Source organism: Tachypleus tridentatus, unplaced genomic scaffold, assembly GCF_004210375.1.
Source record: "Tachypleus tridentatus isolate NWPU-2018 unplaced genomic scaffold, ASM421037v1 Hic_cluster_1, whole genome shotgun sequence".
Lineage (NCBI taxonomy): Eukaryota > Metazoa > Arthropoda > Merostomata > Xiphosura > Limulidae > Tachypleus > Tachypleus tridentatus.
The window spans coordinates 20,906,215-20,919,673 of record NW_027467777.1 but is presented as its reverse complement, the minus strand read 5'-3'; the positions used below and the strand labels follow the sequence as shown (position 1 = coordinate 20,919,673).

The 13,459-nt window shown below is 31.2% G+C and overlaps 1 protein-coding gene across 1 annotated transcript in view; it reads right to left on the bottom strand.

Moving 5' to 3' along the window:
* The window catches only part of LOC143241700 (FERM domain-containing protein 4A-like), a 39,428-nt gene that overhangs the window by 1,445 nt on the left and 24,524 nt on the right, over positions 1-13,459 (bottom strand). Inside the window, exons 3-8 of the mRNA XM_076484930.1 lie at positions 9,933-10,016; positions 8,373-8,438; positions 7,361-7,418; positions 7,154-7,240; positions 5,022-5,098; positions 315-456 (exon numbers count right to left, since the gene is read on the bottom strand). Coding sequence (XP_076341045.1) covers positions 315-456; positions 5,022-5,098; positions 7,154-7,240; positions 7,361-7,414 — 360 coding nt within the window. The 5' untranslated portion in view covers positions 7,415-7,418; positions 8,373-8,438; positions 9,933-10,016. The remainder of the gene's footprint in view (positions 1-314; positions 457-5,021; positions 5,099-7,153; positions 7,241-7,360; positions 7,419-8,372; positions 8,439-9,932; positions 10,017-13,459) is intronic.

The following is a 13,459-nucleotide window of genomic DNA, read 5'->3' as shown; positions in this document are numbered from 1 at the left end:
GTTTTAAACATAAATAACACTTTGTTCCAATTTCAGATAAACAGTAAAATGTGAATGTATCACCCACAAATCTCACATCAACCCCAATTATTCAAAATATTTATTTTTTTAACAAAAATACTTTAAGATATAGCAAACAAGTAAGTAAAACAATTGTAGCTTATTGCAGAAAAGAATAAGTTTTCACATGTAACTTTTACTGTATAAGCACTGAACTTATTAGTTATTATAACTGTTACAAGCTCAGTGTACCTAAACCTATTCTATATCCAGGTTATTTAAGCCAACTCTACATCCAGTGCTTGTTTACTAACCCTGCCATGACTGCAGTCCAAGTAGAACTGATGTTGTGCTACAGCCATTAACCAGATGGTCTTTGCCAAGGAAGCAGCAGAGGCAAACCATGTATATACAATGAGTTTGCCTGGTCCAAGTGGTCTTCTTGTAGTTTGGATTCTACAAAGAGCAAGAAAAATCATATTCATAATAAATACTAAATCTATTGGTTAATTCAATACACTAGTGCTAGGGAACCTTCAATAACTACTGCATAAACATCTACTTCATGCTGTTAAGATGTCATCCACTACTGTGTAAACATCTACTTCGTGCTATTAAGATGTCATCCACTACTATATAAACATCTACTTCATGCTGTTAAGATGTCATCCACTACTGTGTAAACATCTACTTCGTGCTATTAAGATGTCATCCACTACTATATAAACATCTACTTCATGCTGTTAAGATGTCATCCACTACTGTGTAAACATCTACTTCGTGCTATTAAGATGTCATCCACTACTATATAAACATCTACTTCATGCTGTTAAGATGTCATCCACTAATATATAAACATCTACTTCATGCTGTTAAGATGTCATCCACTACTGTATAAACATCTACTTCATGCTGTGAAGATGTCATCCACTACTGTGCAAACATCTACTTCATGCTGTTAAGATGTCATGCACTACTGTATAAACATCTACTTCATGCTGTTAAGATGTCATCCACTACTGTATAAACATCTACTTCATGCTATTAAGATGTCATCCACTACTGTGTAAACATCTACTTCATGCTGTTAAGATGTCATCCACTAATATATAAACATCTACTTCATGCTGTGAAGATGTCATCCACTACTATATAAACATCTACTTCATGCTATTAAGATGTCATCCACTACTGTATATACAGATATTTAATACTTGATAATCCTCACCCACTACTGTGTAAATATTTTCTAAGGGGTTAAAGAGATTGATGGTAAAGTTTGGTTTGAATACAACAGAAGATAAAGTGACCAGTCACTACAATGTATGAACAGTTTGCTTGATTTTAAGCACAAAAGTACAAAATAAACTATCTGTACTGTACCTGTCACAAGTATTCAAACCATTTTTATTAAGTTGTGAGCTTTTAGACTTAGTACTGACCCATTGGGAGACTGTTGTTAAAGTTTGCTATACTTTAGATAATTATAGAGATTAGTCTATGATATCCAAGTTCCTAAATCAGTATCTTATGAAACCCAATCCATGTAAAAATTATTCATTCTATTTATCTTACCTGAAGAAAGCTAGACCATGAAGTTTATTTACTTTGGTAAAAATATAATGCAAGATTTAGTTTGTTGCTGACAAGCATGAACCTATGTCACAGACTATCTGTACTGTGCCCAATACTGAAACTTGTATTATAATGTTAAAAGACATTAGGCTTACCACTGATCCAACGTGGTCTAATACATAATGACACTTAAACAACTATAATAATAAATACATTGCTGAGTTTGTATTATTTAAAACAAATTTGAACATGCAGAATTACAAGAAACATGACAACTGCAGTTTATGTAATGTAATGCTGGAATAGAATGTATAAGAACTACATTCAGATTATAAAGATATGTTCAACTTCATGATTTAGAGTTTAAAAGGTTAGGATACAACTTGTACTTACTGGTACTTGTAATCAAAGAAATACAAATAAACTCTGCAAAACAAGGGTTAATTAGACATAGACCTACAACAAGTTATACCCTAACTATGTTAAGCAAAGTACAGTTTCTTATAAAAGGTGAGAATTTACCAATCCCCACATGCCCCAGGCAACAGTGTGCAACATAATAAATATAAATCTCTATCTTGAAAGTGACAGAAGCCACATGTCCATGAACTGCTTCCCCAATATATTCTGTTCAGTTGTCGAATATTTCCATTCATTGGATAATCCAATTGTTACTCGTGCTATTCTATACAAACACATAAGATCAAGCAACGAAATGCAGTGCCTATGGATTTATGTGCATTGCAAACCCTTTATCCTCATAAGCTAGGTAGAATATGAAAACCATACAAGAAAGTGTGGTGTAGTTTGGAAATGACAGCTCATAACACAGTTCTCTGTAATGGAAACTACACTGCGCCAAAGGGCTTTATCAAGATGTACAGTTGCTAGATAAAGTATGAGTGGATGTTCAAGATGTACAGTTGTTAGATAAAGTGTGAGTGGATGTTCAAGATGTACAGTTGTTAGATAAAGTGTGAGTGGATGTTCAAGATGTACAGTTGTTAGATAAAGTATGAGTGGATGTTCAAGATGTACAGTTGTTAGATAAAGTGTAAGTGGATGTTCAAGATGTACAGTTGTTAGATAAAGTATGAATGGATGTTCAAGATGTACAGTTGTTAGATAAAGTATGAGTGGATGTTCAAGATGTACAGTTGTTAGATAAAGTATGAATGCATGTTCAAGATGTACAGTTGTTAGATAAAGTATGAGTGGATGTTCAAGATGTACAGTTGTTAGATAAAGTATGAGTGGATGTTCAAGATGTACAGTTGTTAGATAAAGTGTGAGTGGATGTTCAAGATGTACAGTTGTTAGATAAAGTATGAGTGAATGTTCAAGATGTACAGTTGTTAGATAAAGTATGAGTGGATGTTCAAGATGTACAGTTGTTAGATAAAGTATGAGTGGATGTTCAAGATGTACAGTTGTTAGATAAAGTATGAGTGGATGTTCAAGATGTACAGTTGTTAGATAAAGTATGAGTAGATGTTCAAGATGTACAGTTGTTAGATAAAGTATGAGTGGATGTTCAAGATGTACAGTTGTTAGATAAAGTATGAGTGGATGTTCAAGATGTACAGTTGTTAGATAAAGTGTGAGTGGATGTTCAAGATGTACAGTTGTTAGATAAAGTGTGAGTGGATGTTCAAGATGTACAGTTGTTAGATAAAGTATGAATGGATGTTCAAGATGTACAGTTGTTAGATAAAGTATGAGTGGATGTTCAAGATGTACAGTTGTTAGATAAAGTGTAAGTGGATGTTCAAGATGTACAGTTGTTAGATAAAGTATGAGTGGATGTTCAAGATGTACAGTTGTTAGATAAAGTATGAGTGGATGTTCAAGATGTACAGTTGTTAGATAAAGTATGAGTGGATGTTCAAGATGTACAGTTGTTAGATAAAGTGTGAGTGGATGTTCAAGATGTACAGTTGTTAGATAAAGTGTGAGTGGATGTTCAAGATGTACAGTTGTTAGATAAAGTATGAATGGATGTTCAAGATGTACAGTTGTTAGATAAAGTATGAGTAGATGTTCAAGATGTACAGTTGTTAGATAAAGTGTGAGTGGATGTTCAAGATGTACAGTTGTTAGATAAAGTGTGAGTGGATGTTCAAGATGTAAAGTTGTTAGATAAAGTTTGAGTGGATGTTCAAGATGTACAGTTGTTAGATAAAGTGTGAGTGGATGTTCAAGATGTACAGTTGTTAGATAAAGTGTGAGTGGATGTTCAAGATGTACAGTTGTTAGATAAAGTATGAGTGGATGTTCAAGATGTACAGTTGTTAGATAAAGTGTAAGTGGATGTTCAAGATGTACAGTTGTTAGATAAAGTATGAATGGATGTTCAAGATGTACAGTTGTTAGATAAAGTATGAGTGGATGTTCAAGATGTACAGTTGTTAGATAAAGTATGAGTGGATGTTCAAGATGTACAGTTGTTAGATAAAGTGTGAGTGAATGTTCAAGATGTACAGTTGTTAGATAAAGTATGAGTGAATGTTCAAGATGTACAGTTGTTAGATAAAGTATGAGTGGATGTTCAAGATGTACAGTTGTTAGATAAAGTATGAGTGGATGTTCAAGATGTACAGTTGTTAGATAAAGTGTAAGTGGATGTTCAAGATGTACAGTTGTTAGATAAAGTGTGAGTGGATGTTCAAGATGTACAGTTGTTAGATAAAGTATGAGTGGATGTTCAAGATGTACAGTTGTTAGATAAAGTGTGAGTGGATGTTCAAGATGTACAGTTGTTAGATAAAGTGTGAGTGGATGTTCAAGATGTACAGTTGTTAGATAAAGTATGAGTGGATGTTCAAGATGTACAGTTGTTAGATAAAGTATGAGTGGACGTTCAAGATGTACAGTTGTTAGATAAAGTATGAGTGGATGTTCAAGATGTACAGTTGTTAGATAAAGTGTGAGTGGATGTTCAAGATGTACAGTTGTTAGATAAAGTGTGAGTGGATGTTCAAGATGTACAGTTGTTAGATAAAGTGTGAGTGGATGTTCAAGATGTACAGTTGTTAGATAAAGTATGAATGGATGTTCAAGATGTACAGTTGTTAGATAAAGTGTGAGTGGATGTTCAAGATGTAAAGTTGTTAGATAAAGTATGAGTGGATGTTCAAGATGTACAGTTGTTAGATAAAGTATGAGTGGATGTTTAAGATGTACAGTATTAGATAAAGTACAAGTGGGTGTAGCAAAATGAAAATTTAGATTTATTTCTGGTTTAAATAACTTCACATTTAGCTGCAAAATAGCATCTTTAATAATAAAATAAAAACAGTTTGAAATAATACATAATAAATATAAGATACATACATTTGTGCATGTACAGCAAAGCAAAAACCACGTAATCAGATACAAATTATGAGCTCCAACTGGTTCCACTAATGTAATTAAAAAATAACTGAACAATAAATAAAACAGTTTACCTTCTTCGCTTGTGAACTTCAAAGGAAAATTTCCTTTGTTTAAAGTACACGTTTTCCAGTTTCTCCCACGGAAACAACTGGAAAGAAGAGAATAATTGTAAGACTGCTGGTAACAAGAAACATTCTGAGGATGTAGCAGTTGATACAACATATTTAGTAACACCAGAGTCAAGATGTAACAGTCAGTGGTACATTTGATTTGTTTAAATGTATCAGTTTGTGTTCAGATTTTACCAATTTAATTTGTAGTAACACTTCAAGTAATTGGTATCATTGAACATGAAAAGTCACAGTTGTTGTTGTGCATGTTTTGAGAACTATTTCCACAAATATCCAACACCAGTAGAAATATAAAAAAGAAATACAGTTATTTAGGCTAATAATTCAAATGTCTAATATTAAAGTTTAATGTATTTCAGAGCACAGATTTTATATAGGAAGATATAGTAATATATAGAAGTGTGTTGTAACATATGGTGCTTTGTAAGATTGTAAGGCACTACGACACACCACATGGCAGTATGTAATATCATGTAGCACCATGTGGCACTACAATGCACCACATGGCAGTATGTAATATTATGTAGCACCATATGACACTACAATGCACCATGTAGTACACTGTAGTACCATATGACACTATGTTGCACCATGTGGCAGTATGTAGTATTATGTAGCCACAGATGACACTATGATGCATCATGTGACACTATGTATCTCAGGAGGGCTCATATATATAAATTAACGCTTTTACTAATAAAGAAAAGAATGATATTTTGACCATTTTAGGTCATCTTCAGGTTAACAGGTTAATCTTCACTCTTTGTTAATCTGAAGATGACCTAAAATGGTCAAAATATCGAAAAATGTAACACTGTTCTCTGCTTTATTAGTAAAAGTGCTAATACCCATACCAGAAATCCTGATATACATTTTGACTTCAAGTGGGTTTTTTGTCACCTTGCAACTAACACTATGATGCACCATGTGACAGTATGCAGTATTAAATAGCACCATGTGACAGTATATTGCATAAGGTAGTACCATATGACACCATGTTGCACCATGTGGGATTATACAGTACAGTGTTGCATTGGGTACCAGAGTGAAATTAGTAACTTAAACCATTAGACAAGATTACCTGGAACAGGTTAAGTAATTTTGTTGATTATGATTGTGTTAATACCATTAGACAAGATTACCTAGAACAGTTTATAAGATTACCTGGAACAGGTTAAGTAATTTTGTTGATTATGATTGTGTTAATACCATTAGACAAGATTACCTAGAACAGTTTATAAGATTACCTGGAACAGGTTAAGTAATATGGTTGATTACGATTATGTTAATACCATTGGACAAGATTACCTTGAATAGATTAAGTAGTTTTGTTGATTATAATTATACATATGATGTGACAACATTATTTGAAACAGGTTAAGTAGTTTTGTTGATTATAATTATACATATGATGTGACAACATTATCTGAAACAGGTTAAGTAGTTTTGTTGATTATAATTATACATATGATGTGACAACATTATCTGAAACGGGTTAAGTAGTTTTGTTGATTATAATTATACATATGATGTGACAACATTATCTGAAACAGGTTAAGTAGTTTTGTTGATTATAATTATACATATGATGTGACAACATTATCTGAAACGGGTTAAGTAGTTTTGTTGATTATAATTATACATATGATGTGACAACATTATCTGAAACGGGTTAAGTAGTTTTGTTGATTATAATTATACATATGATGTGACAACATTATCTGAAACGGGTTAAGTAGTTTTGTTGATTATAATTATACATATGATGTGACAACATTATCTGAAACGGGTTAAGTAGTTTTGTTGATTATAATTATACATATGATGTGACAACATTATCTGAAACAGGTTAAGTAGTTTTGTTGATTATAATTATACATATGATGTGACAACATTATCTGAAACAGGTTAAGTAGTTTTGTTGATTATAATTATACATATGATATGACAACATTATCTGAAACAGGTTAAGTAGTTTTGTTAATTATAATTATACATATAATGTGACAACATTATCTGAAACGGGTTAAGTAGTTTTGTTGATTATAATTATACATATGATATGTACTTACCTTTCTGGGGGTTTTCTTGTCGATATAATCGTACTGACCGATTCCTTTATAACTCAATCCAATCCACCAAGGGAATCCTTCTTTGTCCTAGATACAAAATGAAAGGGTTTAAATGTCAGGATTTTTATTTTTGAATAAAATAAATAAGATTTCCTTCAAGTTTTTTCTTCTTTCTTGCTCATTCAGTTTCAAAAGAATGCTACTAACCTTTACTTCATAATAATGCACACCGTAGGCTGGAAAACGTTCTACAATTTTCATGTATCTATAGTAGGAGAAAACTAATGTTAATTTGTGTTTTAATTAATATGTCATTGTCTAGAATTGGAATAGACATGAAATGGATAAACGTTATTTACGCCACAATTCAAGAGTTGGTAACAACACCAAAAGTCTATACTTTTTAAGAGCGTTTAATAAACCAAATAATATTTTTCATACTTCTCTATTACCATAAATATGTTTCTGAAAATTAAAAACCAAGATATGAATGATTAAAAAACGTTGTAAGTATATCAAATGACAAGAGAAACAAAAACAGAAAGGGTTGTTTCAAAGTGAAGGTTCATAAAATCAATAACTGCAGTGTTTCTCGTCTAACATATTTACATATATCACAGTTTTCCACTCATTGAAATATCGAGAACAGCAGGTGTTTTAATTTACTGTATAATCACTGTAAAAGCTGTATTGTGAGTATTTGAAACCTCGCAAGTATGAGGTTATTTCTTACAAGGGTTAGAATTTCATTAAGTATAAGATTTCTTATCAGAGTTAGGATTCTGGTAATAATCTGATTAATATTTATAAGGTGCTCTCTGGCGTGTGATACATTAGGTGTTTATTGTGTAACAATGTATTTAATTTTTCATAATTAACCTGTACTATCCATCACTAATTAGATAATTATTTTACAATAAATAATAAATTTATCAAATTGTGAAAGAAAAGGATAATTGTGATTTTTTAAAAATATTTAAAATAATGGTTAGCAGGGTCTGAGTGGACTAGCTATAGGTTTATGGACTTAAAATGTTAAAATATGTCATTCAATTCTCTGCAGTGGACCGAACGTGAGTTTGCACTAAAATAAGATTTCTGATTCATTACGTGATATCTGATTTTTTAAATATGGCTGAATTCTAGTAGCTTAAAGAGCTATATTAAGCCTTATCATATCACTATCTAAACCATTTACATTCACGGTTTTAATACTCACTTCACCACAGCACTTCCTCGAGAAGTCCCTTTCAGGTTCTTGTAGATCTTTGTAACTTTGTCTTCACTAAATTCAAAAGTAAAACTCTTCTCATATAAACAATTTCTATAGATTTACACAACATTTGGAAATCTTTAATATTTATACAAAAATATATAACCACAACCAGTGGTGGTTGGTGTTTGGAAAATTTCTCAAAGCTACACAAAGAGCTATCTGCACTGACTGTCCCTAATTTACAACTGAGAGATTAAAAGGTATACAGAAGATGAACTGCACCTACCGCTAACTCTTCAACTAGACCCTTCAATAGTGAGATTTGACTGTTACTCTTATCACGTGCACACTGCCCCAAAGCAGTGCTTCTGAGACGTAGGGACATAAATAAGAATATCTCCAACCCACATTTGGGGCTCACTAAACATACCCAACCTGATTTGAAGCATAAATTGTGAGTTTTTGCTTTAAATACTAAAAAAAAAGCCTACATTCCTAATGTAATTTAGAGAATATTTATTCTAACATTCTAGAAATTGTAACTTTTTACTAGAAAAACATTAATTTTTAATAGATCTTTGAGATTAACATAAACTACTCAGAACTATATTCTCAACGCTCATAGTTTGTTAACACACCAACAATTGTTTTCTTATCTTGGTGTTGAAATTCCTAGAAGTAAACTTGATAAATAATAAAGCCATGCCTTATTCTTATGCACACGTGCTTGCTTTAAGTTTAATACACAGACCACAAAGTAGGACCAGATAAAAACAAAGTGACTTTTATTTTGAAAGTCGTTGAGAAATCTGAATTAGTGTAAATACGTTAACACTATTTTGATTAATAATAATAATTTTTTAAAAAATGCGAGAAATATTTTTAAAACATGAATAAAAAGGAACAACTCTGAAAGATAAATATCCTGTAAACACAAAAATTTATCATGAAAGGGTGAATTTTGATGACTAAAATATAACTCTTAGAATTATCCTAAAGTAGGTCTCTGATTTTCTATCCCTCTTTCACTAGTACAGCGAAAGTTAATATAGTTCAAACATATCCCACGAGATGGCAGGATGTGTAAGTAACATATTTGACGTTTCAAGGATGACTGAAAAACAACTAAGGAAGAGTTCGAATGTTGGCCAAGGTTTTAGAATTAAACAAATAATCCTCCTCAGAAAACAACAGTTTAAAATCACTTTAAAGACAATCAATTATTCGAGATTTAAAAACAGAACTGTCTCCAAACTGCTTTAAAATTCTAACTCTACATGAAGTAAGACCTAAAAACTTATCTTTAGCTCGCTGGTAAAGCTGAGAGCTTAAAACGCTAAAATTAGGATTTCTAAACTCACGTTGGGTTGAGTACAAACAACTCGTTGTGTAGTTTTATGATAATCAGTTAAGTCTTATCAGCATCTTATAATATTGTATCTATTTTTAGTCAGATATTTATTCAAACATGATAAAAATTTGTCCATTTATCACAGGAGAGATCTGAATAAATAAAGAGTGACAACTGCATGGTAAAAGAGACAGAAACCAATCAGATCTTACCATACATGTAAAGACGGGCAAGTCTTCAGTACACTTGTTGGTAAAACTGGTAAATCCTTTAGTAGTTCTTTGGTACTTTGGTCACTAAATTATTAGAAGAAAGTCAGTATTAAGAAACTATTTAAAGATCATCGAGTTTTACTTACCTGATCGTTGTATTAAACAAATGTGCCAAAACACTTACAACTAAAAATTTATTCTATTGAGAAAGTTGAAATGTTTATTTAAACACAAAATATAAATACTTTGGTTACTTACCTGATCGCTGTATCGTTGTATTAAACAAATGTGCCAAAACACTTACAACTAAAAATTTATTCTATTGAGAAAGTTGAAATGTTTATTTAAACACAAAATATAAATACCTTGGTTACTTACCTGATCGCTGTATCGTTGTATTAAACAAATGTGCCAAAACACTTACAACTAAAAATTTATTCTATTGAGAAAGTTGAAATGTTTATTTAAATACAAAGATAGAAATACCTTGGTTACGTCAACTAAAACAATATAAACAAAGCTGAAGTGTTTATTTAAATACAAAGATAGAAATACCTTGGTTACGTCAACTAAAACAATATAAACAAAGCTGAAGTGTTTATTTAAATACAAAGATAGAAATACCTTGGTTACGTCAACTAAAACAATATAAACAAAGCTGAAGTGTTTATTTAAATACAAAGATAAAAAGACCTAGGTTACGTCAACTGAAACAATATAAACAAAGGTAAAGTGTTTATTTAAATACAAAGATAGAAATACCTAGGTTACGTCAACTAAAACAATATAAACAAAGCTGAAGTGTTTATTTAAATACAAAGATAGAAATACCTAGGTTACGTCAACTGAAACAATATAAACAAAGGTAAAGTGTTTATTTAAATACAAAGATAAAAAGACCTAGGTTACGTCAACTGAAACAATATAAACAAAGGTAAAGTGTTTATTTAAATACAAAGATAAAAAGACCTAGGTTACGTCAACTGAAACAATATAAACAAAGGTAAAGTGTTTATTTAAATACAAAGATAGAAATACCTAGGTTACGTCAACTAAAACAATATAAACAAAGGTGAAGTGTTTATTTCATACAAAGATAGAAATACCTTGGTTACATCAACTAAAACAATATAAACAAAGATGAAGTGTTTATTTAAATACAAAGATAGGAATACGTAGGTTACGTCAACTAAAACAATATAAACAAAGCTGAAGTGTTTATTTAAATACAAAGATAAAAAGACCTAGGTTACGTCAACTGAAACAATATAAACAAAGGTAAAGTGTTTATTTAAATACAAAGATAAAAAGACCTAGGTTACGTCAACCAAAACAATATAAACAAAGGTAAAGTGTTTATTTAAATACAAAGATAAAAAGACCTAGGTTACGTCAACTGAAACAATATAAACAAAGGTAAAGTGTTTATTTAAATACAAAGATAAAAAGACCTAGGTTACGTCAACTGAAACAATATAAACAAAGGTAAAGTGTTTATTTAAATACAAAGATAGAAATACCTAGGTTACGTCAACTAAAACAATATAAACAAAGGTGAAGTGTTTATTTCATACAAAGATAGAAATACCTTGGTTACATCAACTAAAACAATATAAACAAAGATAAAGTGTTTATTTAAATACAAAGATAGAAATACCTAGGTTACGTCAACTAAAACAATATAAACAAAGATGAAGTGTTTATTTAATACAAAGATAGAAATACCTAGGTTACGTCAACTAAATCAACGTTGGGAAATCTGAAGTGTCTATTTCAATACCAAAGGAGAAATAAAATATATAAAACACGTGACAAACATGATTAACAAACATGGTTAACAAACGTGGTTAACAAACACGATTAACAAACGTGATTAACAAACACGATTAACAAACGTGGTTGGTCAACAAACATGATTAACAAACATGGTTAACAAACGTGGTTAACAAACGTGATTAACAAACACGATTAACAAACATGGTTAACAAACGTGATCAACAAACACGATTAACAAACATGGTTGACAAACGTGATTAACAAACATGGTTAACAAACGTGTTTAACAAACATGGTTAACAAACGTGGTTAACAAATGTGATTAACAAACACGATTAACAAACGTGGTCAACAAACATGATTAACAAACATGGTTAACAAACGTGATTAACAAACACGATTAACAAACATGGTTAACAAACGTGGTCAACAAACATGATTAACAAACACAATTAACAAACGTGGTTGGTCAACAAACATGGTTAACAAACGTGATTAACAAACACGATTAACAAACATGGTTAACAAACGTGGTCAACAAACATGATTAACAAACATGACTAACTACAATCAGCGTTTGGGTTCTTAATTCAATTTCCTGTTTGGAGGCTTTTCATAAAGGTTTAATTCACGTAATCCCATTTGAATATGAAATCATTGGTAATCTGTGGCACCTGTTACTTTGGTATGAAATCACTGGTAATCTATGGCATCTGTTAGTTTGGTATGAAATCACTGGTAATCTATGGCACCTGTTAGTTTGGTATGAAATCACTTGTAATCTATGGCACCTGTTAGTTTGGTATGAAATCACTTGTAATCTATGGCACCTGTTAGTTTGGTATGAAATCACTGGTAATCTATGGCACCTGTTAGTTTGGTATATTCAGAGGAAAATATAATATTCATGTTGTCATAGGTTTCCAACAAATGTTTGTTAAAATGTATTCTTGGACATGAAGTATTGGTGATAAAGATGTGTATTTGTTTATCGAGATATTGGATATTAAGATGTGTTTTTGTTATCAAGATATTAGTTATAAAGACGTGTTCTTGGACATCAATATATTGGACATAAAGATGTGTTCTTGTTTATCGAGGTATTGGTCAAAAATATGTGCTTTTGTTATCAAGATATTGGTCATAAAAATTTGTTTTTGGACGTCAAGATATTGATTATAAAGATGTGTTTTTGGATATCAAGATATTGGTCATAAAGATGTGTTCTTGGACATAAAATTTTGTGACGACTATGTTATGCTGGTACTAAAGTATACAAAAACTAGGGTAAGACAAACACATGTCTGTTTTAAATGTTTTTAGTGATATACATAACATACATGTTTATCCTTTCTACACACCCTCTATTTCATTTCTATTGAAGTTTTATTTAGAACTTTTAGATAGCCTGATATCTGAGGCTAACAGTATTAAATTCGATGATGTACAGCCGCTGTATGTCAACAATAAAATTCGAATTCCCCACAATCCTGTGTAGTTACCAAGCGACACCACACAAAGTTCTAAGAAAATCAGTTGAATGTAAGTGCTTCTGAATGTCACGTAATCTGTGCCCAAAAGAAGTCTCTAATTAACATGTTATTTCCGGTTGGTTAAACTAATACATCAACCTGCACCATCGTCTTTTATAACATTGGTGGTAGCACGACACCATGTATACCAGATGAAGTTAGAGATAGTTTGGAGCCCATGAACATTACTTTTAGTTTGAACTACCTATCTTTAACAGA